The following is a 26,580-nucleotide window of genomic DNA, read 5'->3' as shown; positions in this document are numbered from 1 at the left end:
CAAATAGAAAGACAATAGTGCAGTTTTGGGGGATTTTAATGGGGGAAAGATATTAAAATGTATAACTTCACAGTAGTTTCCACTAATATTCACTGGTCCAACCTCCAGTATAAAAATGTTAAATCAATGTTGGTCTTACAATACATATGCTCTTTAAAAATGTTTAGTTTGAGGGAAATAAGCCAAATTACACACAGTTCAAAAATAAATGTATAAAAAGTATATAACAAAAAACAAAACATGTCAGATGACTATATGTGCAAATAAAATGTTTCTTGGCTGTTATTTTGTGTGTATTTGACAGTTGAATGGATTGTTGTTGTCCATTCACACAAGCCTGTCATCGAGCAGTGGGCTGTTCTCTACAGGAGCCTGTCGACTCAGAAGGTTCCAAAACAGCAGAGGTCCAGAGCTCCAACCAGGACTGCTCTCAGCGCTCTGGGAGGAGGAGCCAACCACAGATTCCTCCTTCAGAGGACGGTAGGATTTGAACCGTCTGTGGAACAAAAAGAGAACATTAAATTACATGATTTTTTTACTAGGCTCACTTGACAAAAATGTGTGAATCTTAACGTGTCTCCCCTGGTGAAATAAAGGATAAAAAAGGTCATTAGAAAGGTATTATCAATGGTACAATATGACGCATACAGTTGCCCTGAGACTGGCTGTAGTTTAAACAGACACCATAAGGGTCATGTCTCAAAGCAAGCGGTACAGGTTATAGTTTGTGGTGATAAGGAACCCTTCAGAAAGGTGTGACAAGTGTAGACCAATGTTGATGTGACTCACTTGTAAGTGTAGGCTACGGATCCAGTGACCAGAGCAATGATCAGGACCCCCATCACCATGGCTACAGTGTCCACTGAGGACAGACCGGAACCTGCCAGAGCACAGACAATAATGTATGTAAAACAACTTCATATAACAACATATTCAAATATATCAATACTTTTTTAAACAATAATTGTTGTACTGGAAGCTTTTGGACTGATTGTCCCTGGGACCCAGGTATGAGACTTGAGTGGGGCTGCCACCCAACATATTCACCATACAGAGATGTGAAGAGCAGACATGTTACAGTACATACCCATGGTCACGCTAACTTTGGCGCTGGTGACTGCCAGACTGACATCATTGGTCATGGACACATTGATGCAGAAGATGCCAGAGTCATTGAAAAAGTGACGCAGTACCAGCTGGCACTCAGAAGAGGGCGACACTGTGTTACACATGGTGTGGACTGGCATCAGACAGTCTGCATCCGACACCACCATACACACCTCTGTGGGAAGGCTTGGTGGAAAACAAACACAGGGTCAGAAACGCTCAGTGCAACAATAGAAGCCGGTTTCCCTGACCCAGACTAATCTTGGACTAAAATACAATATATATATTTTTTAATCCAGGACTAGGATTAATCTGGGGAAATGAAACTAGCCCTGGTGTTTAACTGGTGGGATATAGGCCTGTATTCCTTATTGATTTGTCTGTGGACCATGATTCTGCTTAGGGAAATAATGACTGGTTTGATTCTTTGAGACAGTCTCCCTTTAATTGCTTTGGTGCAGGAATACTCACCTCCCATGGCAGGTGACAGTTAGATCCACTACATTTCGTTCAACCTCAAATTCATCAGTCTTGATCAGAGCATTGTCCACTTGCACAATCTTCAAACTCTCAATGCCCTCTGAAGACAAAGACATAAAGACGGGATGTAATAATCCTCAATGTTAATCAAATCCAATATTAGGAAACCACAACATGGAGATTTAGATGTCCTTTAGACAGTTGACTCACCAACAATGTCAATGCCAGCGCAGAAGGACCCATAGCGATAGATCACACAGTCATCATCCTTGGGTTTTTCACCTGCTTCACGCTTCACAACTATCACCACGGGAACTTGTGCCGTAGCGGCCTCCCCTGTATCAGGAGAAAAGTGACAATCCAACTATTTAAAGCACCTTAGACATACAATTAATTCCCTTCATTCATAAATTAACATGTTACCTAGGTGTTTTGAACACACCTGCTGGCTCTACTTCAGAAGCAACTGTTGTTGAACCAGCGGAGACAGTTGAGGTGTCAGGGTTGACTGGAGAAGGTGTCTTTGTGTGCTGAGCGGTGGAGGCTCCCACCTCAGTCGTGTCCTCCTGTGTGTCAGTCTCAGCGGGGACTGAGGGGCCTACATTTACTGTAGCTCCCTGTGTGGCCGCTGTTACTGGAGCAGCCGACGCAGCCGCAGCAGGAGCTCTCACTGGGGAGAGAAACATGACCATTCAATTTCCTATTTTCTTGGTCAATTCTGGCATAGCCTACTACGCATTGGGTGAATGTCAAAAGTGTTTCCCCACAATTCATCACGTCCTCTCTCCTTGACGAGACTAAGGATGCAAGGAAAACCCAAGTAAAGCCTTTTGACATTCACTTCTGGACTACAGCGTTTCAAGATGAGAATTACCTGTCGTGCCTGCCAGGTTTGCAGGCCCAATAGTGACAGTGCTACCAGTGGGGATAACACCAGCTGGTGTGGCACATGCTTTATCAGGGATAACGGCCTGTACAACCACCTGAGGCTTGAAGCCGCCAGCCACTATGTAGGTATGGGTGACAGTCAGCTCTCTGGAGATGAGAGCTCCGCTGCTGTCACCAAAGTCCCAGTTGTATGTGATGTCAGCGTCACTCAGGTACTCGCTGGGATCGTGGAGACTGATGGTGAAGGCTATTGCTCTGTTCTGGACGAAGCTCAGGTCTGCCTCGTTGACGTCGTTCACTTGGCTCATCGAGACGGCAAAGGGGATTTGATCTAGAGACACAGAAATAAATACCCTCAAGTATCTTCTAGTAGCAAGTATTGTTGTTTTCTACGTAGATTGAATAAACATATGCATTTTAAAATAGTACTAAAATGTGTTCATTCATTCACTCATTAAGTCATTCAATTTGTTCACTCATTCATTCTACTAACCAGTGATGGAGAACTGTGTGGAGGCGTATCCCAGAGGGATGAACTTCTCGTGGCTGCGGTAATGGTAAATGACAATGTCCACTATGTAGGAACCCAGAGGGACATTGTCTGTCCCGATGGTGAGAGAGGAGGAGGGGCCATCAGACACCTGCCAGTACTGACCTGTGAGGCAAAGCAAAGGAAATAGCTTTGCATGCTTATAACAGTGTTATTACATGGTTTTTAAAGGTTTATAACATTCCTACAAGACAAAGTAAAACACGTTAACATGAATACTGTAGGCCTAATAGATGAGTGCTTGCAGCTGTACTTACCCCATGTCTTCCATACAAACACATACGGAGGGGGTTTGTCACCACCCTTCCTGAAAGGTGTGCCGTCGGGAAAGACTCCGTTCCACTCCGCGTTCTGTGCAGGATACACTGGCTCAGACTGATGGTAGTGTGTTCCTAGAGGAAAACAGAGCGCGTGTTGGTTTCCGCTTTGTCTTTAGACAGAGGAGTATGTACTATGAATATGCAGTATCTAACCTCAAAATGTAATTTTTGCACAGTAACTTGGCACTGTAGTTTCCAAAGGGAAAGAACAATACAGATATTGTAGACTGTCATGCATTATTAATGAACAATAGCTGTCCAGAAGCCAGCACTCATGCAAGATTTGGCTCTGGGCACCAAGATTACTGTATAAGTGACAAAAGCCCCTCATATAGCCAAAACTCTAATCTTGTTCACAAGACTCTTCCTACCAATAAGCCTAGGGATGAGGTCATCAAAACCCAGTCAGTCCTCGAGGACTTACCATTGACGGTAAAGTTCTCGGCCCACACCACCTCTCCGTCGGGCATGACCTTCTGGTTGTGTGGGAACTGCAGCTCGATGGTAAAGGTCACCTTGGCTGCAGTCAGGGTCGGTGCGTCATTACCCACAATGAACTTTACCTTGCCACCTGTTGAGAGGAATGTACACTTTGAATTGAATATCATAAGTATACTATTTCACAGAGATAATTTTCTTACTTTACTTAAACCCTTTTGTCCACAGAGATATTCCTGATAAATAAGATGAAAATGTTATTTAACCATCAGTGTATTTACATTGTGTTGAGACAGAGGAAAATTGTGTATACCTTTCCAAGAGTCTTTGTAGCGAGGGTCTTCATCTTTCCACACCGGATACATTTTCGTATTCCATGATGGATATCGTGTGAAGCGACTTTTGGGCTCTGGAATATAAATCATAGAAATGACATAAGCAAGCATGCACAGTCAGCTCATTAGAGTTGAAAAGGCAGGAGATGGTCACACTTTCGGTTGCAACCAGAGGGGGCTCAGCTCTGACCTAGGTGACTGCTTATCCCAAAAGCTGTACAATCCCCCTCAATCCTATTCATGTGACTGTCAGCTGAGTGTGTACCATAACTTTACTACAGATTAGGGCTAAGGGAGAGGATTGTCTTTGACATAAGGACCAAAGAGGTCAAACTATTTATATTTAATTGCACTGATAAGCACAGACTATTTTCATAAATGCATAATTTTTTTCATTTGAACCAATAATCCCCCCCAAAAAAGACAAATCAAAATGCTAAACCTGAGTTAGATTGAAGTCCGGTCATCCATACACGGCACCCTATAGCCAAAATCACAAAATACAGATATCCCAGTTGGGGGAGACTGTAAAATGATTCTCAAGGGTATGATTGTTAGAATAGGCTACTGTAATGTGCAATGATCCCACCATCGGAACATCTTACTGTAAAATCAAAAATTTACAGCTGCTGACTGATACTCTCTATATTGTTTGGAATTAATGCAAACTACCGATTGGTGACGAAGGAGACCCTTCTCTCTTGTGCTTTTGAACTATTTATTTAAAATCTCATGCGACTTGCACAATGTTGAAGGTTAGTGCATTGAATCTTCCTAGAGGCCCTATTACTGCAATGATGCTTCCCCATAAAATCAATGATGACAACAGAACTAATTGATATTTGTGCAATGTTTGCAAAGCATTTGGAGAATAAAATGGATAATAATCATTGAAAGGGTTTTAGTCCAGGATTAGGCTTAATCTGTGTCTGGGAAACTGACCCTTTGTCATGCACATAGTGCTGCACTGAGGAGCCACTGTCATAAGAGTGGCTAAAACAATGTTTTACAGGAAATGTAAAACTTGTAGTGTATTTTAGGTTTAAAAAGGCGTTTGAAGTTCGTAATTTCCACTTTGAAATATTAGACTTGATTCTCCCTTTCCCTCAAGAAAAATGTATCAACCCCTACAAACTTGTCCATTAATTATAATACACACAATAATTCACATTTCCTGTTGCTGCAGGATAATTTTCATGCTGTAGTAAACTGGCTTAAATTAAGATCTACATCTGTACTTACTTGCTGCAGCAGATGAAAACAGTGCCAGCAACAACACTGCAAGGACTGTCCCCGTCTTCATTCTAAGTGTGCACGCTTCCTTTCCACATTTAATATGGATTATCCCTTTTCTTCTCCTCCAATGCAGGTCAGAACAAACTCACCAGACCATTGTGATTCCTGGCTTTATAAATTATTTAATCTCTGGCCTCACAGCAGTAGTACTAAACCCCTCCTACCACACTGAAACTGTGGTCCCACCTCCCCAAAGGCAGTGGTGTAAAGTATTAAGTAGTACTTTCAAGTATTTTTTACTTGAGTCATTTTTTTGGGTATCTGTACTTTACTATTTATATTTGTCAACTTTTACTTCACTATATTTCTAAAGAAAATAATGTACTTTTTACTCAATTCATTTTCCCTGACACCCAAAAGTATTCGTTACATTTTGAATGCTTAGAAGGACAGGAACATTGTCTAATTCACACACTTGTCAAGAGAAAATCCATGGTCATCCATACTGCCTCTGAACTAGTGGACTAAACACCTGCTTCGTTTGTAAATGGGTGTTGGAGCTTGCCCTTCACTATCCGGAAAAATTTAAAATTGTGCCATCTGGTTTGCTTAATAAAGGAATTTGAAATGATTTATACTTTTACTTTTGATAAAGTATATTTTAGCAATTACATTTACTTTTGATCCTTAAGTATATTTCAAACCAAATACTTTTACTGCAGTAGTATTTTACTGGATGACTTTCACTTAAAAGTCATTTTCTATTAACGTATCTTTACTTTTACTCAAGTATGACACTCACCATTACCTACACATACTTACATACAGTATAAGTCCATTTAGATTCATATAGTATTTGTTACTGTGATAGATTATGGATGAGTGCAAGAACTTGTGAAATCATCAGTCTACATTCCCAAGGCTGTGGGGCTCTGTTAGTCTTAGGTTAGGATATCAAAGGTTCATGCTGCCTTGTGAATGAATTGTGATAGTAAATATGGGCCAATACTATGGTATGTACAGTAGATATGCACTTCTTATAGGCTACTGTATAATGAAGAGCTTTACAAAAGTAATAAATTATTATTATTATTGAAATTGCTGGAGTAGCGAGAATGTTTCAAACTTTCATTAAATTTGGGTAACTACATGTGAAAACTTATGTGCTCCCATCTTAAAATACCACCGGACCCATTGCATTGAGGCCAATCTGGACTCCATCCCAAAGACTACTGTCCCCAATGACTTAATTAAGAGATTTACCCTCAAATACTTTCAGCTCTATTCCAATGAGGATATTCAGTATTAAAATAGTCTAATAATCTGAGCAATAATGATGAAATCTTATCACACATAACAGTAGTAAGAACACTTGATGAGATATACAGTAACAGTCAAAAGTTTGGACACACCTACCCATTCAAGGGTTTTTCTTTATTTTTACTATTTTCTACATTGTAGAATAATAGTGAAGACATCAAAACTATGAAATAACATATATGGAATAATGTAGTAACCAAAATAAACTTTGACAAATCAAAATTGAGATTCTTCAAAGTAGCCAACCTTTGCCTTGATATTAGCTTTGCCCACTATTGGCATTCTCTCAACCAGCTTCATGAGGAATGCTTTTCCAACAGTCTTGAAGGAGTTCCCACATATGCTGAGCACTTGTCAGCTGCTTTTCATTCACTCTGCTGTGGAACTCATCCAAAACCATCTCAATTGGGTTGAGGACGGGTGATTGTGGAGGACAGGTCATCTTTTGCAGCACTCCACCACTCTGCTTGGTCAAATAGCCCTTACACAGCCCGGAGCTGTGTTTTGGCTCATTGTCCTGTTTAAAAACAAATTATAGTCCCACTAAGAGCAAACAAGATGGGATGGCATATCGCTACTGTGGTAGCCATGCTGGTTAAGTGTGACTTGAATTCTAAATAAATCACAGACAGTGTTACCAGCAAAGCACCTCCACACCTCCTCCATGCTTCACAGTGGGAACCACACATGCAGAGAGCATCCATTCACCTACTCTGCGTCTCACAAAGACACAGCGGTCAGAAACCAAAAATCTCAAATTTGGACTGCAGACCAAAGGAAAGATTTCCACCGGTCTAATGTCCATTGCTCGTGTTCCTTGGCCCAAGCAAGTCTCTTATTATTGGTGTCTTTAGTAGTGGTTTCTTTGCAGCAATTCAACCATGAAGGCCTGATTCACGCAGTCTCCTCTGAACAGTTGATGTTGAAATGTGTCTGTTACTTGAACTCTGTGAAGCATTTATTTGGGCTGCAATTTCTGAGGCTGGTAACTCTAATGAACTTTTCCTGTGCAGCAAAGGTAACTCTGGGTCTTCTTTTCCTGTGGCGGTCCTCATGAGAACCAGTTTCATCACAGCGCTTGATGGTTTTTGCAACTTCAGTTGAAGAAACTTAAAGTTCTTGACATTTTCCGTATTGACTGACCTTCTTGTCTTAAAGTAATGATGGACTGACATTTTACCAAATAGGGCTATCTTCTGTATACCACCCCTACCATGTCACAAACTGATTGGCTCAAATGCATTAATACGCTCATTGGGATCGGTGCCCCCCCCGCGGAACGGTTGAGCTAACGTAGGCTAATGTGATTAGCATGAGGTTGTCAGTAACAAAAACATTTCCCAGGACATAGACATATCTGATATGGGCAGAAAGCTTAAATTCTTGTTAATCTAACAGCACTGTCCAATTTACAGTAGCTATTACAGTAAAATAATACCATGAAATTGTTTAAGGAGTTGCACAATTATCAACTTGAAAATGTATTAATAAACCAATTAGGCACATTTGGGCAGTCTTGATACAACATTTTAAACAGATGCAATGGTTCATTGGATCAGTCTAAAACGTTGCATATACACTGCTGCCATCTAGTGGCCAAAATCCTGGGCTGGAATAATACATTATGGCCTTTCTCTTGCATGTCAAAGATGATGGTACAAAAAAAATACTTACAAAAAAACATGCATTTTTCTTTAAGTACGATCTTTTACCAGATCTAATGTGTTATATTTTTTATTTCACCAGGTAGGCCATTTACAATTGCGACATGGCCAAGATAAAGCAAAGCAGTGTGACACAAACAACACAGAGTTACACATGGAACAAACAAAGAAAAAAAAGTCTATATACAGTGTGTGCAAATGGCGTGAGGAGGTAAGGCAATAAATAGGCCGTAGTGGCGAAGTAATTAAAATTGAGCAATTTAAAACTGGAGTGAAAGATGTGCAAGTAGAAATACTGGTGTGCAAAAGAGCAAAAAAGTAAATAAAAACAGTATGGGGATGAGGTAGGTAGATTGGATGGGCTATTTACAGGTGGGCTGTGTACAGCTGCAGCGATCAGTTAGCTGATGTTGAAAGTTAGTGAGGGAGATATGTCTCCAACTTCCGCAATTTGTTCCAGTCAATGGCAGCAGAGAACTTGAAGGAAAGGCGGCCAAAGGAGATGTTGGCCTTGGGGATGACCAGTGAGATATATCTGCTGGAGCGCATGCTACGGGTGGGTGTTGCTATGGTGACCAGTGAGCTGAGATAAGGAAGAGCTTTACCTAGCAAAGACTTAGATGACCTGGAACCAGTGGGTCTGGCGATGAATATGTAGCGAGGGCCAGCCGACGAGAGCATACAGGTCGCAGTGGTGGGTGGTATATGGGGCTTTGATGACAAAACGGATGGCACTGTCATAAACTGCATCCAGTTTGCTGAGTAGAGTGTTGGAGGCTATTTTGGAAATTACATCGCCGAAGTCGAGGATCGGTAGGATAGTCCGTTTTACGAGGGTATGTTTGGCGGCGTGAGTGAAGGAGGCTTTGTTGCAAAATAGGAAGCTGATTCTAGATGTAATTTTGGATTAGAGATGCTTAATGTGAGTCTGGAAGGAGAGTTCACAGTCTAGCCAGACACCTAGGTATTTGTAGTTGTCCACATATTCTAAGTCAAAACCGTCCAGAGTAGTGATGCTTGTCGGGCGGGCGGGTGCGGGCAGCAAACGGTTGAAAAGCATGCATTTGGTTTTACTAGCGTTTAAGAGCAGTTGGAGGCCACGGAAGGAGTGTTGTATGGCATTGGAGCTCGTTTGGAGGTTAGTTAACACAGTGTCCAAAGAAGGGCCAGATGTATACAGAATGGTGTCGTCTGCGTAGAGGTGGATCAGGGAATCACCCGCAGCAAGAGCAACATTGTTGATATATACAGAGAAAAGAGTCGGCCCAAAAAATGAACCCTGTGATACCCCCATAGAGACTGCCAGAAGTCCAGACAACAGACAATAACACACTGAACTCTGTCTGAGAAGTAGTTGGTGAACCAGGTGAGGCAGTCATTTGAGAAACCAGGCTGCTGAGTCTGCCGATAAGAATACGGTGATTGACAGAGTTGAAAGCCTTGGCCAGGTCTATGAAGACGGCTGCACAGTACTTTATTTTATCGATGGCGGTTATGACACCTTGAGCGTGGCTGAGGTCCAGCTCGAAAACCGGATTGCACAGCGGAGAAGGTACGGTGGGAATCGAAATGGTCAGTGATCTGTTTATTAACTTGGCTTTCGAAGACTTTAGAAAGGCAGGGCAGGATGGATATACAGTGGGGCAAAAAAAGTATTTAGTCAGCCACCAATTGTGCAAGTTGTCCCACTTAAAAAGATGAGAGGCCTGTAATTTTCATCATGGGTACACTTCAACTATGACAGACAAAATGAGAAAAAAAATCCAGAAAATCACATTGTAGGATTTTTAATGAATTTATTTGCAAATTATGGTGGAAAATAAGTATTTGGTCAATAACAAAAGTTTATCTCAATACTTTGTTATATACCCTTTGTTGGCAATGACAGAGGTCAAACGTTTTCTGTAAGTCTTCACAAGGGTTTTCACACACTGTTGCTGGTATTTTGGCCCATTCCTCCATGCAGATCTCAGTGATGTTTTGGGGCTGTTGCTGGGCAACACGGACTTTCAACTCCCTCCAAAGATTTTCTATGGGGTTGAGATCTGGAGACTGGCTAGGCCACTCCAGGACCTTGAAATGCTTCTTACGAAGCCACTCCTTCGTTGCCCGGGTGGTGTGCTTGGGATCATTGTCATGCTGAAAGACCCAGCCACGTTTCATCTTCAATGCCCTTGCTGATGGTAGGCTTTGTTACTTTGGTCCCAGCTCTCTGCAGGTCATTCACTAGGTCCCCCCGTGTGGTTCTGGGATTTTTGCTCACCGTTCTTGTGATCATTTTGACCCCACGGGGTGAGATCTTGCGTGGAGCCCCAGATCGAGGGAAATTATCTTGTATGTCTTCCATTTCCTAATAATTGCTCCCACAGTTGATTTCTTCAAACCAAGCTGCTTACCTATTGCAGATTCAGTCTTCCCAGCCTGGTGCAGGTCTACAATTTTGTTTCTGGTGTCCTTTGACAGCTCTTTGGTCTTGGCCATAGTGGAGTTTGGAGTGTGAATGTTTGAGGTTGTGGACAGGTGTCTTTTATACTGATAACAAGTTCAAACAGGTGCCATTAATACAGGTAACGAGTGGAGGACAGAGGACCCTCTTAAAGAAGAAGTTACAGGTCTGTGAGAGCCAGAAATCTTGCTTGTTTGTAGGTGACCAAATACTTATTTTCCACCATAATTTGCAATTAAATTCATTAAAAATCCTACAATGTGATTTTCTGGATTTTTTTTCTCATTTTGTCTGTCATAGTTGAAGTGTACCTATGATGAAAATTACAGGCCTCTCTCATCTTTTTAAGTGGGAGAACTTGAACAATTGGTGGCTGACTAAATACTTTTTTGCCCCACTGTAGGTCTATAACAGTTTGGGTCTAGAGTGTCACCCCCTTTGAAGAGGGGGATGACCGTGGCAGCTTTCCAATCTTTAGGGATCTCGGACAATACGAAAGAAAGGTTGAACAGACTGGTAATAGGGGTTGTAACAATGGCGGCGGATAATTTTAGAAAGAGAGGATCCAGATTGTCTAGCCCAGCTGATTTGTATGGGTCCAGGTTTTGCAGCTCTTTCAGAACATCTGCTATCTGGATTTGGGTGAAGCTGGGGAGGCTTGGGCAAGTAGCTGCGGGGTGTGCGGAGCTGTTGGCTGGTGTTGGAGTAGCCAGGAGGAAAGCATGGCCAGCGTAGAGAAATGTTTATTGAAATTCTCGATTATCGTGGATTTATCGGTGATGACAGTGTTACCTAGCCTCAGTGCAGTGGGCAGCTGGGAGGAGGTGCTCTTATTCACCATGGACTTTAGTGTCCCAAAACTTTTTGGAGTTAGAGCTACAGGATGCAAATTTCTGTTTGAAAAAGCTAGCCTTTGCTTTCCTGACTGACTGCGTGTATTGGTTCCTGGCTTTTTGGTTCCTGAAAGTTGCATATCGCGGGGACTATTCGATGCTAGTGCAGTCCATATTCTCCTACATTAACTTCATATTTCCACAAACTTCAAAGTGTTTCCTTTCAAATGGAATCTAGAGTATGCATATCCTTGTTTCAGGTCCTGAGCTACAGGCAGTTCGATTTTTTTTTTTAAAGGGTCAGATCCTTAACAGGTTTTAAGAAATAAAAGTTAATTTATGGAATTTTTTAACAGGGCACACCTGTTAATTGAAATGTATTCCAGGTGACTATCTCATGAAGCTGGTTAAGAGAATGCCAAGAGTGTGCAAAGCTGTCATCAAGGCAAAGGGTGGCTACTTTGAAGAATCTGAAATATAAAATATATTTTGATTTGTTTAACACTTTATTAGTTACTGCATGATTTCATATGTATGATTTAGTGGTTTTGATATCTTCACTATTATTCTACAATGTAGAAAATAGTAAAAATAAAGAAAAACCCTTGAATGAGTAGGTGTGTTCAAACTTTTGACTGGTATTGTAGGTCTAATTAGGTATAACACAGGAATATAGAATAAGTTGTACTAATTAGTGAATAGTTTCTGGGTCAACAGAACAATAAGTCATACAATGCTGCTAAGAGAAACTGCTTACAGGCAGGAAATATGGTAGGAATTTAAAGTTAATAAGGATTACTGGGGCGCTTGTGATTTAAATTAATCCGGATTTGTCCTCCCCTCTATTTGAAACTATAACTAACAGTGTTACGTTTTTTGTTAAATATTTTATGGTCAAATTGTGAGACTGTTCAAACTCCTTTTTGAACAATGTCACTATTCAGAGCAAAGCTATTTAAATTGATCTCTTAACTTTCGATTTATCATTCCTAATTTAACCCTCACATCTAAGAAAAACTAGACTGTAAATGCTTAGGTTTTTATTGTATTTCAAAGATCTTTAAAAAAAAAAAATGTATTCTTTAATAGGTCAAGCAATTTAAAATAATCTTAGCAAATGCTTCTATCATGCAAGTCCCTATTCAGTTATCACTCTCGCTGTCAGGAGAGGTCGTGGAGGCAGTTGAGTCCATTGGTGAATTGGCATGGGGTGTCATCCTACTCTGAGGCAAAGTGCTGGGCATCTCATCGTCAGACGACAGCACAGCCAGGTGTACAGCGAATTCGCACTGCATTACCTCAACTTCCTCACGAACAGACAACATTATCTCTGCGCCGAGCAGGTTCACATCTGACTCCAGTAGGGGGGTGAGTGAAATGGCATTCTCAGTCAGCTGACAGGCCTGGTTTTTGCTCAGTTTTTTGGATAAACTTTTCAACATAAACATCACCATCTGCACATCTATCACTCCAGTGTTAATTTGCTAAATTGTAATTACTTTGCTACTATGGCCTATTTATTGCCTTACCTCCTCACGCCATTTGCACACACTGTATATAGACTTTAAATTTTTTTATTGACCGTACGCTTGTTTAATCCATGTGTAACTCTGTGTTGTTGTTTGTGTCGCACTGCTTTGCTTTATCTTGGCCAGGTCGTAGTTGTAAATGAGAACTTGTTCTCAACTAGCTTACCTGGTTAAATAAAGGTGAAATAAATAAATAAATAAATGCTTCTAAAGTATGTACAACACGATAAACAATCAAATCAACAAATCAATTTAATCACCACCAATACAAACAAATACATCATCATCAATCAAATATAAATGAAAAAGCATCACACAGCAGACAAATGTTGAATACAACATTACACAGTATTTACAACATAAATATATAGGCTTACCTTTGGAGCTGGCTCTCCCAAGAGAAGTCTCTTCTTGATCTTGTCAACAAACTTTGTCTTGACTTCCTGGAAAACTTTCGGGAATCAGCTGTGCTGCAGCAGACTCCCGTCAGGAGAACTCTTCTTCATCTGTAGCGTCTTCAGCCAAGGTGCGGGAGCTCTGTCCTGCACACTTTCAGGATATGTCCTTCAGCAATTTGTCTAGCATTTTCCTCTCAAAGTAATCATCCATTTGAAGATTAAACATTCAAAATTCAGGCATATTGGGTCAGTCTGTCTTTGAAGGGTTCTGTACTGAAGTGGTCCATAACGAGTCCATACAGGTTAGGAAGAGAAGCGCTTATGGTGGCTGCGTGGGCTTTCTTCACCAATGAGAATTGGCCTTGAAACAACTTCTTCAGTATTGCTCCTTAAGTTCCTCCAGAACGTCAGTGATCAATGTTTTGAAGTAGAGGTTCAAGTCTTATCCGTTGGCCATCCGCTCCTCTGGTTCTAGATTATTTGCTTTAGCGTTGGGTTTGATTGGGTTTCCCCCGCGGAGACTGCAGGCAGGTTCGTTGCAAAGATTGCCCGCTCGAGAGACACACTTCAACACGTCATAAGCGACTCTGGCACGCCGAACCCTTCATGCCGCTGGCTTAGACCCTGGAATCATCATTTTGACCTCATCACTGATCCGACTCCGCCAGCTGCTTCATGACAGGCTTGGAGCCCAAGTGGTCAAGGGTGACAGATTTTAGCTTTGCTCTGTCTGTGATGCCTCATCTCTCGATGGATTGGAGATCCTCAAAACAGATGCTTGCAGACCCTTCCTCTCCTTTCTTCTGTTTTTCCTGGCCTTTTTTCTTGTTGAGGGAACTCCTTGCTCGCTCTGGCAGGCCTTGGGAACCACGGGAGCCTTGGATCTAGGTTTCAGGGAACCGTCAGATGCAGCAGATACTAGTTCTCTCTTTGTTACTGTGTGAGAGTCAGGTGCCACATCCTGTACCTGCTGTCTTTCTCAACACTTGGTTTGGACCTGCAAGGCAGTGGAGACAGAAGATCCTGGCATGGTCTCCTCTGTATCATGGGTGGCTAATCCTTAGATGAGTTCCCTATTACAAACACACACAATACTAAATTGGAAGTAATTTAGCATTCACTTTGCTATGAACATGCCAATATGCAGGCACCAAACAAAACTCAGAAATATCCTTCATAATTCAATTATGATTACTTAGTGGTGAAACTGACTTACCTGACAGAGAAACTGTTTTCTTCACAGTTTTGGTGTGAGCAGCTAGGCGAGCGAGCTGGACAGGAGCTATAATAAAAAATTAATGAAAAGATGATTACAGCAAAAGACATTCAACTGTATGTTGCATTTCACATAGTGATTTAAATATTGGTATCTGTAGCTAGGTTTCCATCCAATTGGCAACAGATTTTCATATTAACAATATGAGCATTTTCCCACCAGACATGTTTTCCATCAAATTGACTTGTTCCAGATATCTGTGCGTGGTGATGTAAAAATACCTTTTGCGGTGAAATTCCCATGTACCGAATAAAAAAATAAGTTATTTTCATAGCATTTTTAGCTCTATTGATGGTTTTCTCAAAGAATAATGTCAAGTTATTTAGCGAGTGTGCCCAGTATTGGCACCGGCGCTCTAGTCGACAGCGTTATCTGCTTGAGCGCATGTACAGCCAACATGAGATGATTTTTATGGACAGAAAAAATATTTTAAATTTGACAAACGGCAGCCAAGCATCGATTATTTATAGGAGCATCAAATAGTGGGGCAGTGGTCGAAGGCACTGCATCGCAGTGCTGCAGCGTCACTACAACCTGTGATTCGATCCCCATCAAATGTGCCAACTTGTCACAAGTGATCGTGACTGGGAGTCCCATAGGACTGTGCACAATTGGCCCAGCGTCGTCCGGATTGGGGGAGGGTTTGGCCGGGGGGGCTTTACTTGGCTCATCGTGCTCTAGCGAATCCTTGTGGCAGGCCGGGCACCTGCAGGCTGATTTCAGTCGTCAGTTGAACGGTGTTTCCTCCGACACATTTGTGCAGCTGGTTTCCGGGTTAAGCTTGGTTGGATGGAAACCTGGTAAGTGTGATGAATTCAAATAAAATCCTTACCTGGTTTTCCAGATATTTCTTCCAATAGATCATTTGATTTAATAGTAGCCTCTCTCAACCTCTCAAACTCCTGGAGGTTTTTCAATTCCTCTTCCATTTTCCTCATCTGAATGGCCTGCTTTTCTGTGAAGAGCATAATACAACAATATACAGAGTAAAACAATAGCAGTGAAATATACCTTCAAATGTGTCAACTTAGCACCTACAAAAATGTAGGTAAAACCATTTCTTAATTTACTGACCTATTCAAACTTCACTAATTTTTTGGTTTAATTTGTGAAGTATGAAGAGTGTGTGATATCATTACCTTTCTGTTGCGCTTTTCTTTGGCCTCCTTCAGGTGCCTGGCCTTGTTCACATCATGCTTTACATTATTTTGAATGAGTTTCAGCCTGGATCGCTCCTTAGAAACCCAATACTCCTCAAACTCTCTCTGGGTCATACAATGCAGTTTGCAGGCCCTCTTTGTGTCCCCTGACCCTATTAATACATTCAACAGATCAGTCATGTACTTGACATTTCTAACACAGAGTAGGCATAACTCTACTATAAAGCTATAGAATTGTTGTCTCTATCGTAATGATATGCAGTAACATGCAGTTCGTCATTACTACCACTAGGCGTCAGCACTCACATTTGTATAAAGTGCATTTACATGCACTTCTTGCCTACCTGGAACCAATGGTTGACTGCAGATGCTTCATGTTCCGAGCTCCTTCTTCCAGTAAGTACTCTCTCATATCTTCCAGTATAACATCCTTAGGGATATGGCCTTCTTCATGTAACTGAACCATTCTCAGCATCTGTTCCTTCTGAAATACGATAAAGGACATTTTCGTACAGTTTAGATACTTATCAACCTAAGATATGCAGTACATGTTACAGTAACATTGTTATAAGAGTGATGAGTGAGCGTTTCACATTTTCACGTGTAAACAACTTCATGTGTGATCTCAACATGTGCTCTTTACAAATTTCAGAAAACAGTCAAACTACCCACATACCATCTTCTTGCTGTAGGTTTTGTCATGGTTTGTCTTGACCGTATCCAGGTACTGTTTGTATGTGTTATACTCCTTCAATGAGCATACAACCTTGAGAAGAGAGAGAATCAAAAAGGTATCCTCCTATAATACTATTTCCTGGAATTTAACAATCAGTTAAGTTTACGGTCTCCTCCTACACTGGTCAGAAACAACAAGATTAACTTTTAAAAAACTTACGTTGTCATCTTCAGTAATTAAGTTTTGCGTCTTAATCGCCATGATTTTCCTTCTGATGGTAGTATTTATTGAGATTTGGGTCATGCAGACTATTGTACGTGGGCCTAATAACGTGACAGTTTGGGTCATTTAGGTTGAAATCAGACATAGGCTGATACAATTGAGGGAATCAGGATAACAATGGTAAAACAATTATATACATTCTACTACATACTTCTACCATGCTACTGCAACATTCTACTCAACCCTGTTTAAAATGTACCTTCGGCTTACCTTTCTACCCAGGTTGGCTCTTGACATTGTAAAGGCAACCCCAGGTAGGAATGGAAGACTTGTCATTGTAGACAATCTGCTGCTCACTGACGGCTTTGTCTTTCTCATGATCTGAGGAGGCTTCCCTTTCGGTAGACGAGGTTGCTTCCCTGGTTGGGAGGTATCTGACTCCTAGGCTCTGAGGCCTTTTCCTAAAAACAGCAGGGATGAATTTCATACAAACTCACCTGTGATAGTCCACCCAACATGTCATCATAGGTCGAAGCACAATGAACTACCGTGGCAGTAGATTGAGTACCAGTCTGTTTGTGCTTTTGGTCATGTTCGCCTGCTCAGACGTTGCTTAAGCATGCCAGATCTTATAATGCCTGGATAGGTATTTTACATATCAGCTAACCACATCATATGTTACTAGCGGCACCCCGCCCTATGGGCAGTAAATCATTGGATCTGATTCATTTGATTCAATGCAATTCAATCTTTGAAAAGCATGTTTTTTTTATGCTTATTAAATAAGCCTGTCAACTTCCCGTCTATGGTTATTTTTGCTCACTGTCAATTGCGCACGGTCACCCTATTTTTACAAATGTTTGATTTCCTGCAGTGGCCAGTGGAATGTAAGAGGACGACAATAAAAAAAAAATAATTAAAAATCGGTACAAAATTAAGAGAGCATTGTCAACAGACCTTTGTCAACATTGTCAAGAACCTGCCTGGGTAAAAAGGTAAGGAGGGAGTGCACAAAACATTAGGAACACCTGCTCTTTTCATGACAGACTGACCAGGTGAATCCAGGTCAAAACTATTATCCCTTATTGAGGTCACCTGTCAAATCCACTTCAATCAGTGTAGATGAAGGGGAGAAGACAGGTTAAAGAAGGATTTTTAAGCCTTGAGACATGGATTGTGTATGTGTGCCATTCAGAGGGTGAATGGGCAAGACAAAATATTTAAGTGCCTTTGAATTGGGTATGCTAGTAGGTGCCAGGTGCAACGCTGCTGGGTTTTTCACGCTCAACAGTTTCCCGTGTGTATCAAGAATGGTCCCCCACCCAAAGAACATCCAGCCAACTTGACACAACTGTGGGAAGCATTGGAGTCAACATTGGCCAGCATCCATGTGGGACACCTTGTAGAGTTCATATATTAGGAAGATGTTCCTAATGTTTTGTGCACTCCGTGTACATTTAAACAGGATAAAGTAGAATGTTGCAGTATAATATTGATTTTCAAACTCTCCTTTTCCCAGTCTGTAAACCCCATATGTCCAAAAGCTGACCACCCTCATTCTCGTTTCCAAGAGCTCGAAGGCTACCTGCCACAATGATCACCACCCTGTAGCACCCTGTATCTATAATCATGAAGTGCTTTGAAAGGCTGGTTATGGCACACATCAACTCCATCATCCCAGACCCACTCCAATTTGCTTTATTGTTCCCCACAATGAAATCTGTGGATCCGTCTCCGTCCGTTAGTAAGTTTGTTCGTACATTACACTGATTGGCCAGATAGTGGCGCTATAAGAAGATTGAAAATAAACACTTTGAAAGGTCACTCCCCTCACCACGTTTGACTTAGTCATGAAATTCAGTACATTGGTTCCTTGTGAGGAACCTATTTGCCTCAGTTGACCCATATAGAGATAGATAGAGGAGTCATGTTTATATTTGTGATATTATAGCGTCTGTGACAGCATGGGCAGCACCATTGAGGCTAAAACTGAGGAATTCCCACCCAGGTGACTACTTTAAAAATGGCTGAAGCCTGGTGGAAGCCCTGAATTAAGCTGCCCCCGCTAAAATACCCTTTTGTCCACTAGAGGCGTCTATAATTCTCTATGGGAAACCCTACGGTTCGCCATGATGGATTTTCTGCCATTTATAATTTTGTGAAAACACTTAAAACGCAACTCTTCTTGCACCGAATGAACTATCTGCACGGAACTTGATACGTGGCATCAATGGACAAAGGTCTCTCGACGCAATATTTTCCAAACTAGTACCTAAAACAAAATGGCTGATATTGGCCAATAAACATTCATATGGGCATGGTCTGGCACATAAATGCATATGAAATCAATTAATGACATTCATATTGTCACAACATTTGGTCCCCATGTTATAAACACAGTCAAGACTCAACATATGCAAGAGCATTCAAATCGACCTCAGGGCAGCGCTATAACGGGCACGTTTATATCTCTTGATCTGTTTGATGTGTGGCAGTGTCAGTGGCAGTGAACTAATTGACCTTGAACTGTTATCAGCATGCCACAAGACTGTGTTAACGCACTGAATGCCTAGGCTCTGAGGGAACTAACACAAGTCTCGGGCAACTCATCACACAAAAATACACTGCTCAAAAAAATAAAGGGAACACTTAAACAACACAATGTAACTCCAAGTCAATCACACTTCTGTGAAATCAAACTGCACATTTGTGGCCTGCTGGAGGTCATTTTGCAGGGCGCTGGCAGTGCACCTCCTTGCACAAAGGCGGAGATAGCGGTCCTGCTGCTGGGTTGTTGCCCTCCTACGGCCTCCTCCACGTCTCCTGATGTACTGGCCTGTCTCCTGGTAGCGCCTCCATGCTCTGGACACTACGCTGACAGACACAGCAAACCTTTTTGCCACAGCTCGCATTGATGTGCCATCCTGGATGAACTGCACTACCTGAGCCACTTGTGTGGGTTGTAGACTCCGTCTCATGCTACAACTAGAACTAGAGCACCGCCAACATTCAAAAGTGACCAAAACATCAGCCAGGAAGCATAGGAACTGAGAAGTGGTCTGTGGTCACCACCTGCAGAATCACTCCTTTTTTGGGGGTGTCTTGCTAATTGCCTATCATTTCCACCTTTTGTCTATTCCATTTGCACAACAGCATGTGAAATTTATTGTCAATCAGTGTTGCTTCATAAGTGGACAGTTTGATTTCACAGAAGTGTGATTGACTTGGAGTTACATTGTGTTGTTTAAGTGTTCCCTTTATTTTTTTGAACAGTGTAGTTCACTGAACTACCTCAGCTGCACTTTTTTGGTTAGCTACCCGCACACAACATTTTGCTCTGCCCAAAGTAGACCTCATGCACAAATTATTTTTGGTGGCCTGATTCACCTACTGTTTTGGTTCAGACTTCATAGTATTGGTGTAAGAAATAGCAGTTTTAACTTAAATCACAAAATACGTTCACAGTTGTTAACAAGTTTAATTAGACTGACAGAAAATAGTTAAATGCAAAGCATGGCAGGAATGAGAAATATGCCTACGAACATGACTACATATCAAAAATACATGCGTCATAATGCAGTAGAATACGTACCTTGTTCAAAAACTGGGAACTCGCGAAAAAATATATTTGAACGGTCATCCAACTCCGAATTCAAACTCGGGAACTCAGGCCTCTTTCTGGACTCTAGAGCTTGGACTTTCCGACCTGAAAATCCCTGACGTCATGATTTGTATTTTTCCAAAGGTCCCAGTTATTTTGAACGCGGCAACAGTACCGTCTGTAAGACAATGTATTGCCATATTCGAAATTCGATTGATTATATCACATGCCCAACTGTATTGAATGTCCCTTCTAAATCTGATCATTGTTGAATGGCTGCCTATCAATAAAGATTTTCTACATAAAATACTTTTCTGGGCTATACTTTTCATTGATGTGTCAACACAAGTCACAAAAGTTTTTACACCAAAAAATTATAGACAATAAAATGCATGCAACCCATCTATTAGCACAGCAGATGGCAATGCAACAATTATAGCGAAGAGATAAAGGGTGTCGATTTCCGATTGGAGAAACAGATTCAGCAAAGCAAGATGGCTGAAATTGGGGCGCTCCAGAAACTTAAGGTTGCTAACACGTTTTATCGAAGTTTAAAACGTCTTATTACCGCTATTATATTTTTGGAATATTAATTATCGTATGTTGTCAGCTATCTTTACTTTGTAAATCAGGATCTTGCACGCTGCAGATCCCTGGACACCTACAGCCGCAGTTAGCTAATTGATGCTAACGGACGGGAAGTGAAATAATCCATGCTTGCTGCACGTAGGAATGCACCTAGGCATTTTGAGGTTTGAGATGGCGAAACTGACTGGTACCCAGGCTACGCGGATAACATTCCACTCCGTGTGATATGACACAGATGTTTAGTATGACAGAAGATGAATGATAGCTAAAAAGAATGGTGCCCAGGCTAGTATACACACTTGTTGAATTTATTTAGTCTGGCTTCGTTATCTCAGTGAGGGCCAAAGTGATCAACTACTGCTGTGAAGTTAGCAACGAACGGACAGCATCGGCGCATGCGCGACCACGAATGAATGAATTTGTACAGTATGGTATTGTTAGGTCTAAATTTGCTTTGTTGGGAGCATTGTATCCGTTGCACTGTTTCACGGCAAACAGCTAACTGCGGCTGTAAAATGTTTCACAATGCAACGGAAACACAGCGCCCGACAAAGCCAATATCATTGCCGCCAAGCAAAAAAAATATGGCACGTGAGAAAATATTTCTGCTAGGGCGAACTTTGACGATGCTAGAACAGGCCACATTTCTTCTGCAAACAGAAATTAATTTATAAAATCCAACAATCCCATAGTAGAATAGTTTATATATTTACTAAGTCAGCTAGTGTGTGCTGTGCGAGATAAATATTAATTGTGGGGCATTCAATGAGTGCCATAGGGAAGGAAGGAAACATGCATTCTGAGTTACCCTAAAAGGCTGGCCTACATATATTCACTTTTTATGTAAGTTTTTTGAGACCTATAGTTAATCATAAGGATAATAACTAGTTAAAAGATAACATTTGGGATCTGGCTAATGATTAGCCCAATAGTGTAAATGCAGATAGGCAACCCCATGCTTCAGTATATTTGCAATTTGCTTTATCAGTTGGGCTACAGGTGTTAATGTTTATTGCTACTAGCGTACTGATAATATGGACCATATTAGCATAGGCTATTTACATTCTTATATATTTTTTGGCAAGTCAGTTAAGAACAAATTCTTATTTACAATGACAGCCTACACCGACCAAACCCAGACGACACAGGGCCAATTGTGCGTTGCCCTATGGGACTCCCAATCACGTCCGGTTGTGATACAGCCTGGATTCGAACCAGCCCACGATGTAAAAATGATTTTATCACATTTTAACAATGTTATTGGGCTCATTTCTGGAGTTGGATATTATATTTTAGATGGTGTCAGCATACTTTAACTTTAATTCATTTGTGAGTAGAATGTCCTTTTAAAGAAGTCAGCAGAACTACGCTTCTCAGTCCTGATACATACAAAGTCTAGGAGGGAACCCCCAATGATATTTTCCCTGCTACACATTTTTTACAGGGGAAACACTGTTGGGTAGTACCATTTGAATTGCAATAACTGCAATTTAGTAGGAATTTGTAATCTAATCAGCAATCCACACTTCTGTCCTGCAGCTTGCTGAGCTGAAGCATGAGTGTGAAGCCAGGGGTCTGGATGTGAAGGGCAACAAAGTGGAACTGATCACACGACTACAGGTTCATCTAGAGGAGCATGGTGAGCATGCAATAATGGATGGACTAAATACGTATTGGGTCAGGTTCCCAGACATGGGTAAAACCTAGTGCTGGCCTAAAGATATTCTCCATTTAGCATACTTTTTGGTCCTGGATTAAGGACTAGGCTTCACCGGTGTCAGTAAAACTGGCCCATGGAGTGGGAAGTGTGATAACTTGCTGATTTCTAGCCCCTACCCATTGACACTCCTTTATATCTAAAAGGTGTGAGCAATATGGCAAGAATTCTACCCAGCCTATAAATGGGCAAAGTGACGCATATGCTTAAATTCATACTTATTTTTTTAATAATATTTTTAACAGAGGATGACATGGGCCTAAATGAAGATGATGTTCTGGGAGAAGAGCCAGAGGTAAGCCTGGTTTTAAAACGGTATGGCAGCAATGGCACTTCATGTATGGATTAGGTGAGTACCACCATGTCCAGTATATAGTCACTTTGTACATGCTGCAATTGCTTAGGTGAAATATGACATGAAAATAATTGTAGGAACATTTCTTGATGATGCTTTGTGCTTTTGAAAATGTCCTGAAGTACCTCTCGAAAGATGCGGATGCCGTCACTGGGGATAACGACGAGAAACCAGTAGCGGTGTCTGAGTACGTTTTTCATTTTATGTTAACACGCATTGAAGACGAACATTTTCTTTCCATGATTTCTGACAATCTGATGCCCCTGATTTATTGAAATATGTAAAGTGTGATTTGAATGTTTTTCAGGAAGGCTGAAAAGAAAGTGGTAAAAATCACACCTCCAGTGTCTGTGGATGAGGTAATGGGATGCTTGTTGCACTCTTTTACCAGTCATGACGGGTCTTCGATGCAATGATGGTTTGCTGACCTTATTATGAACATATTTTTAATCACGTATTCAGAGGTTACAGAAAAGAGCAGACCGCTTCAATGTCCCTGCCTCAGCTGACAGCAAGAAGGCCATACGTGCTGCCCGGTCAGTACCCAACCATTCTTACAAATTATAGAATAACTATCGTATCTATGAAACTATATATTAAAGTTGATTAAATATGTCTTGTGTTCAGGTTTGGTTTGCCCGCTGCTGCACCTCCAACTTCCACCACAGGTCGGTCTCAATCTTCCAGTCATTTACTGTTCTCATGTTGAGTTTTTAATGTTATTTTTCCGAGAACCATAACCTGCAGTCAGTTTACTAAACAAGCTTGAAGAACATAATTTATCACAAGTAATGGTAGGAAAACTGTTCTCCTGCATTGGCTCTCTGGTTTTAATCAGTTTTTTTTTCTCTTTTCTTTCTATCATAGGTGTTACTGTGAATAAATCCACTGCAAGTAATCCACATATGATGAGCAGTCAACTCTCCTCATTTCATTAATGTGACCATTACTGTGACTCAGAAGATTTCATGAAGTATTTCTCTCAATCTATGTTCTGAGTAGCCAGTCAGCGTTGAACAGCTAAAAAAGCGAGCTGAACGATTTGGCGGGAACGTTTCTTCAGTCTCCAAGAAGGTGAGCTCATAGGGATGGGTTAGTTTCTAGATTAGACTATAGGGCATCCTGAAAGTTGAAAGAAATGCTGAATTGAAACCTAGAGGTTATGCTTAAGCATTTTTGATTAGGCTTAGCCACTTCCATGTTACAGATTTAAGACCATATTTGTGTGTTCCAGGTTGAGGAAGATGAGAAGCTGAAGAAGCGGAAAGAAAGATTTGGGATCCTCACTGGTGCTGTTGCAACTGACGTTGAGGTTTTCAGATTCTATTTATTATCGATACCGGTACAGCTCATTCAAAGTATTTAGACCCCTTGACTTTTTCCACATTTTGTTACGTTACAGCCTTATTCTAAAAGGGATTAAATACATAAAAATCCTCAATCTACGCAATACCCCATAATGACAAAGCGGAAACAGGTTTCTAGAAATGTATTTAAATTAAAAAACATACCTTATTTACATAAGTATTCAGACCCTTTGCTATGAGTCTTGAAATTGAGCTCAGGTGCATCCTTTTTCTATTGATCATCCTTGAGATGTTTCTACCACTTTATTGGAGTCCACTTGTGGTAAATTAAATTGATTGGACATGATTTGGAAAGGCACACTTGTAGTCAGAGCAAGAACCAAGCCATGAGGTCGAAGGAATTGTCTGTAGACAGGATTATGTCACGGCACAGATCTGGGAAAGGGTACCAAAACATTTTTGCTGGTCCCCAAGAACACAATGGCCTCCATCATTCTTAAATGGAATAAGTTTGAAACCACCAAGACTTTTGCTTGGGTGGCCAGCTCTAGCAAAACTGAGCAATTGGGGGAGAAGGGCCTTGGTCAGGGTGGTGACCAAGAACCTGATAGTCACTCTAACAGAGCTCCAGAGTTCCTCTGTGGAGATGGTTGTCCTTCTGGAAGGTTCTCCCATCTCTGCAGCACTCCAGAAATCAGGCCTCATCAGTAAAAGGCACATGACAGCCCGCTTGGAGTTTGCCAAAAGGCACCTAAAGGACTCTCAGACCATGAGAAACACGATTCTTTGGTCTGATGAAACCAAGATTGAACTCTTTGGCCTGAATGCCAAGTGTCACGTCTGGAGAAAACCTGGCACCATCCCTATGGTGACGCGTGGTGGCAGCATCATGCTGTGGATGTTTTTCAGGTGGCCGGGACTGGGAGACTAGTCAGGATCGAGGGAAAGATGAACTGACGTGCCTAGTTAATTTAAAGTACAGAGATCCTTGATGAAAGCCTGCTCCAGAGTGCTCAGACTGGGGTGAAGGTTCACCTTCCAACAGGACAACAACCCTAAGCACACAGCCAACACAACACAGGAGTGGCTTCGGTACAAGTCTCAATGTCCTTGAGTGGCCCAGCCAGAGCCCGGACTTGAACCTGATCGAACATCTCTGGAGATACCTTAAAATAGCTGTGCGGCGACGTTCCCCACCCAACTTGACAGCTTGAGAGGATCTGCAAAGAAGGTGAGAAACTCCCCAAATACAGGTGTGTCAAGCTTGTAGTGTCATACCCAAGAAGACTTGAGGCTGTAATTGCTGCCAAAGTTACAGCAACCAAGTACTGAGTAAAGGCTCTGAATACTTGTGTAAATGTGATATTTCAGTATTGTGTGTAGATTGAGGGGGGGGGGGTAATTTAATCAATTTTAGAATAAGCTTGTAACAATATGTGGAAAGTCAAGGGGTCTGAATACTTTATGAATGCACTTTATATATTACAGATTTCTTTCCTATTTTGTAATATTTTATTCCATAAAAAGATTAAATCAAATGTTTGTTTACTCTTTTTCCTCAGGCAAAGAAACAGAAGCGTTCTGAACGATTTGGAAATGTGACAGTGTAATTTGGTATTTCTAAGTGATGTTTTATGCTTTTTATTTTGTGTTGCAAACATAACTGAAATGTACTGTATATAGCTTGTCAAGTTGTATTACATTTGGTCATTAAAGTAGTTTTCAATTATTTTCTGGAGTTGCTGTTTATTCTGTCCATGGGTTCTCTATTTGATTTATTGTCCAGTTGTACCAAGTGGAGTACATGGCCTGGTAGCAGGGAACCCTCTTCACTGGGTCCCCCAGATAGTGGCCTGACAAGTGCACAACATGCTGGACTATGTTCTTACACTGCCAGGCCTGTGAGCTGACAAGTCAGTGCATTGTTTCACTACTTAGAATGAATATAGGAAGTGAGAGAAGAAAAGAGGACGTTTGAACATTGGGTCAATGCCACATTTTTGTAGCATTATAGATGCGCTCACCTGGTCTGAGTGCACAGCACATACAGAATGTCCAACCCACTCCCCAGTGGGAGTCCTGCATAGTTATGTGAAATCCTTAGAATGGAGCTTTTATTTAAATTGACTGATTT

At 41.3% G+C, this 26,580-nt stretch overlaps 2 protein-coding genes across 9 annotated transcripts; one reads left to right on the top strand and one right to left on the bottom strand.

Annotated features, from left to right (window-relative positions):
* Window positions 1-20: 20 nt before the first annotated feature.
* On the bottom strand, window positions 21-20,577 carry LOC129860606 (melanocyte protein PMEL-like). Of its 4 annotated transcripts, none has more exons than XM_055931182.1 (19): window positions 20,471-20,577; window positions 17,138-17,339; window positions 16,657-16,746; window positions 16,325-16,464; window positions 15,960-16,132; window positions 15,653-15,775; window positions 14,761-14,826; window positions 13,524-14,617; window positions 4,097-4,192; window positions 3,770-3,916; window positions 3,283-3,417; window positions 2,969-3,130; window positions 2,462-2,806; window positions 2,030-2,257; window positions 1,798-1,923; window positions 1,579-1,687; window positions 1,088-1,293; window positions 790-880; window positions 21-496 (listed from the first exon to the last, which is right to left on the bottom strand). In XM_055931182.1, the coding sequence occupies exons 9-19, from the start codon at window positions 4,146-4,148 to the stop codon at window positions 328-330; spliced, it is 1,770 nt and encodes a 589-aa protein (XP_055787157.1). In that variant the 5' UTR covers window positions 4,149-4,192; window positions 13,524-14,617; window positions 14,761-14,826; window positions 15,653-15,775; window positions 15,960-16,132; window positions 16,325-16,464; window positions 16,657-16,746; window positions 17,138-17,339; window positions 20,471-20,577; the 3' UTR covers window positions 21-327. The 4 variants fall into 4 exon arrangements, with proteins under 4 accessions (XP_055787157.1, XP_055787156.1, XP_055787158.1 ...); XM_055931181.1 differs by having other exon boundaries at window positions 17,149-17,339; XM_055931183.1 differs by lacking the exon at window positions 17,138-17,339 and having other exon boundaries at window positions 20,471-20,564.
* A 322-nt stretch (window positions 20,578-20,899) lies between these two features.
* On the top strand, window positions 20,900-26,175 carry LOC129860609 (SAP domain-containing ribonucleoprotein-like). Of its 5 annotated transcripts, none has more exons than XM_055931186.1 (11): window positions 20,900-21,006; window positions 22,607-22,706; window positions 23,030-23,079; window positions 23,262-23,326; window positions 23,447-23,498; window positions 23,602-23,675; window positions 23,767-23,807; window positions 24,007-24,029; window positions 24,142-24,213; window positions 24,374-24,451; window positions 26,009-26,175. In XM_055931186.1, exons 1-11 carry the CDS (start codon window positions 20,974-20,976, stop codon window positions 26,054-26,056), a joined length of 636 nt encoding a protein of 211 aa, XP_055787161.1. In that variant the 5' UTR covers window positions 20,900-20,973; the 3' UTR covers window positions 26,057-26,175. The 5 variants fall into 5 exon arrangements, 3 of the variants coding, with proteins under 3 accessions (XP_055787161.1, XP_055787162.1, XP_055787160.1); XM_055931187.1 differs by lacking the exon at window positions 20,900-21,006 and adding an exon at window positions 21,013-21,352; XM_055931185.1 differs by lacking the exon at window positions 20,900-21,006 and adding an exon at window positions 21,359-22,293.
* Window positions 26,176-26,580: the final 405 nt, after the last annotated feature.

Source organism: Salvelinus fontinalis, chromosome 8, assembly GCF_029448725.1.
Source record: "Salvelinus fontinalis isolate EN_2023a chromosome 8, ASM2944872v1, whole genome shotgun sequence".
NCBI lineage: Eukaryota > Metazoa > Chordata > Actinopteri > Salmoniformes > Salmonidae > Salvelinus > Salvelinus fontinalis.
The sequence above is the reverse complement of the archived record's forward strand: the minus strand, read 5'-3'. Positions and strand labels throughout refer to the sequence as shown.

What these genes read in the sequence shown, in the direction of transcription:
- LOC129860606 (XM_055931180.1), bottom strand. Translation starts at nt 5,421, where the DNA reads ATGAAGACGGGGACAGTCCTTGCAGTGTTGTTGCTGGCACTGTTTTCA. An exon ending in GTTTTCATCTGCTGCAGCAA is followed by an intron (nt 4,193 to 5,360) that starts GTAAGTACAGAT and finishes TTTATATTCCAG; the next exon opens with AGCCCAAAAGTCGCTTCACA. An exon ending in CGCTGGCATTGACATTGTTG is followed by an intron (nt 1,688 to 1,797) that starts GTGAGTCAACTG and finishes CTTTGTCTTCAG; the next exon opens with AGGGCATTGAGAGTTTGAAG.
- LOC129860609 (XM_055931185.1), top strand. Translation starts at nt 22,102, where the DNA reads ATGGACCATATTAGCATAGGCTATTTACATTCTTATATATTTTTTGGC. An exon ending in GATTCGAACCAGCCCACGAT is followed by an intron (nt 22,294 to 22,606) that starts GTAAAAATGATT and finishes TCTGTCCTGCAG; the next exon opens with CTTGCTGAGCTGAAGCATGA. An exon ending in ACCTCCAACTTCCACCACAG is followed by an intron (nt 23,808 to 24,006) that starts GTCGGTCTCAAT and finishes TTTCTATCATAG; the next exon opens with GTGTTACTGTGAATAAATCC.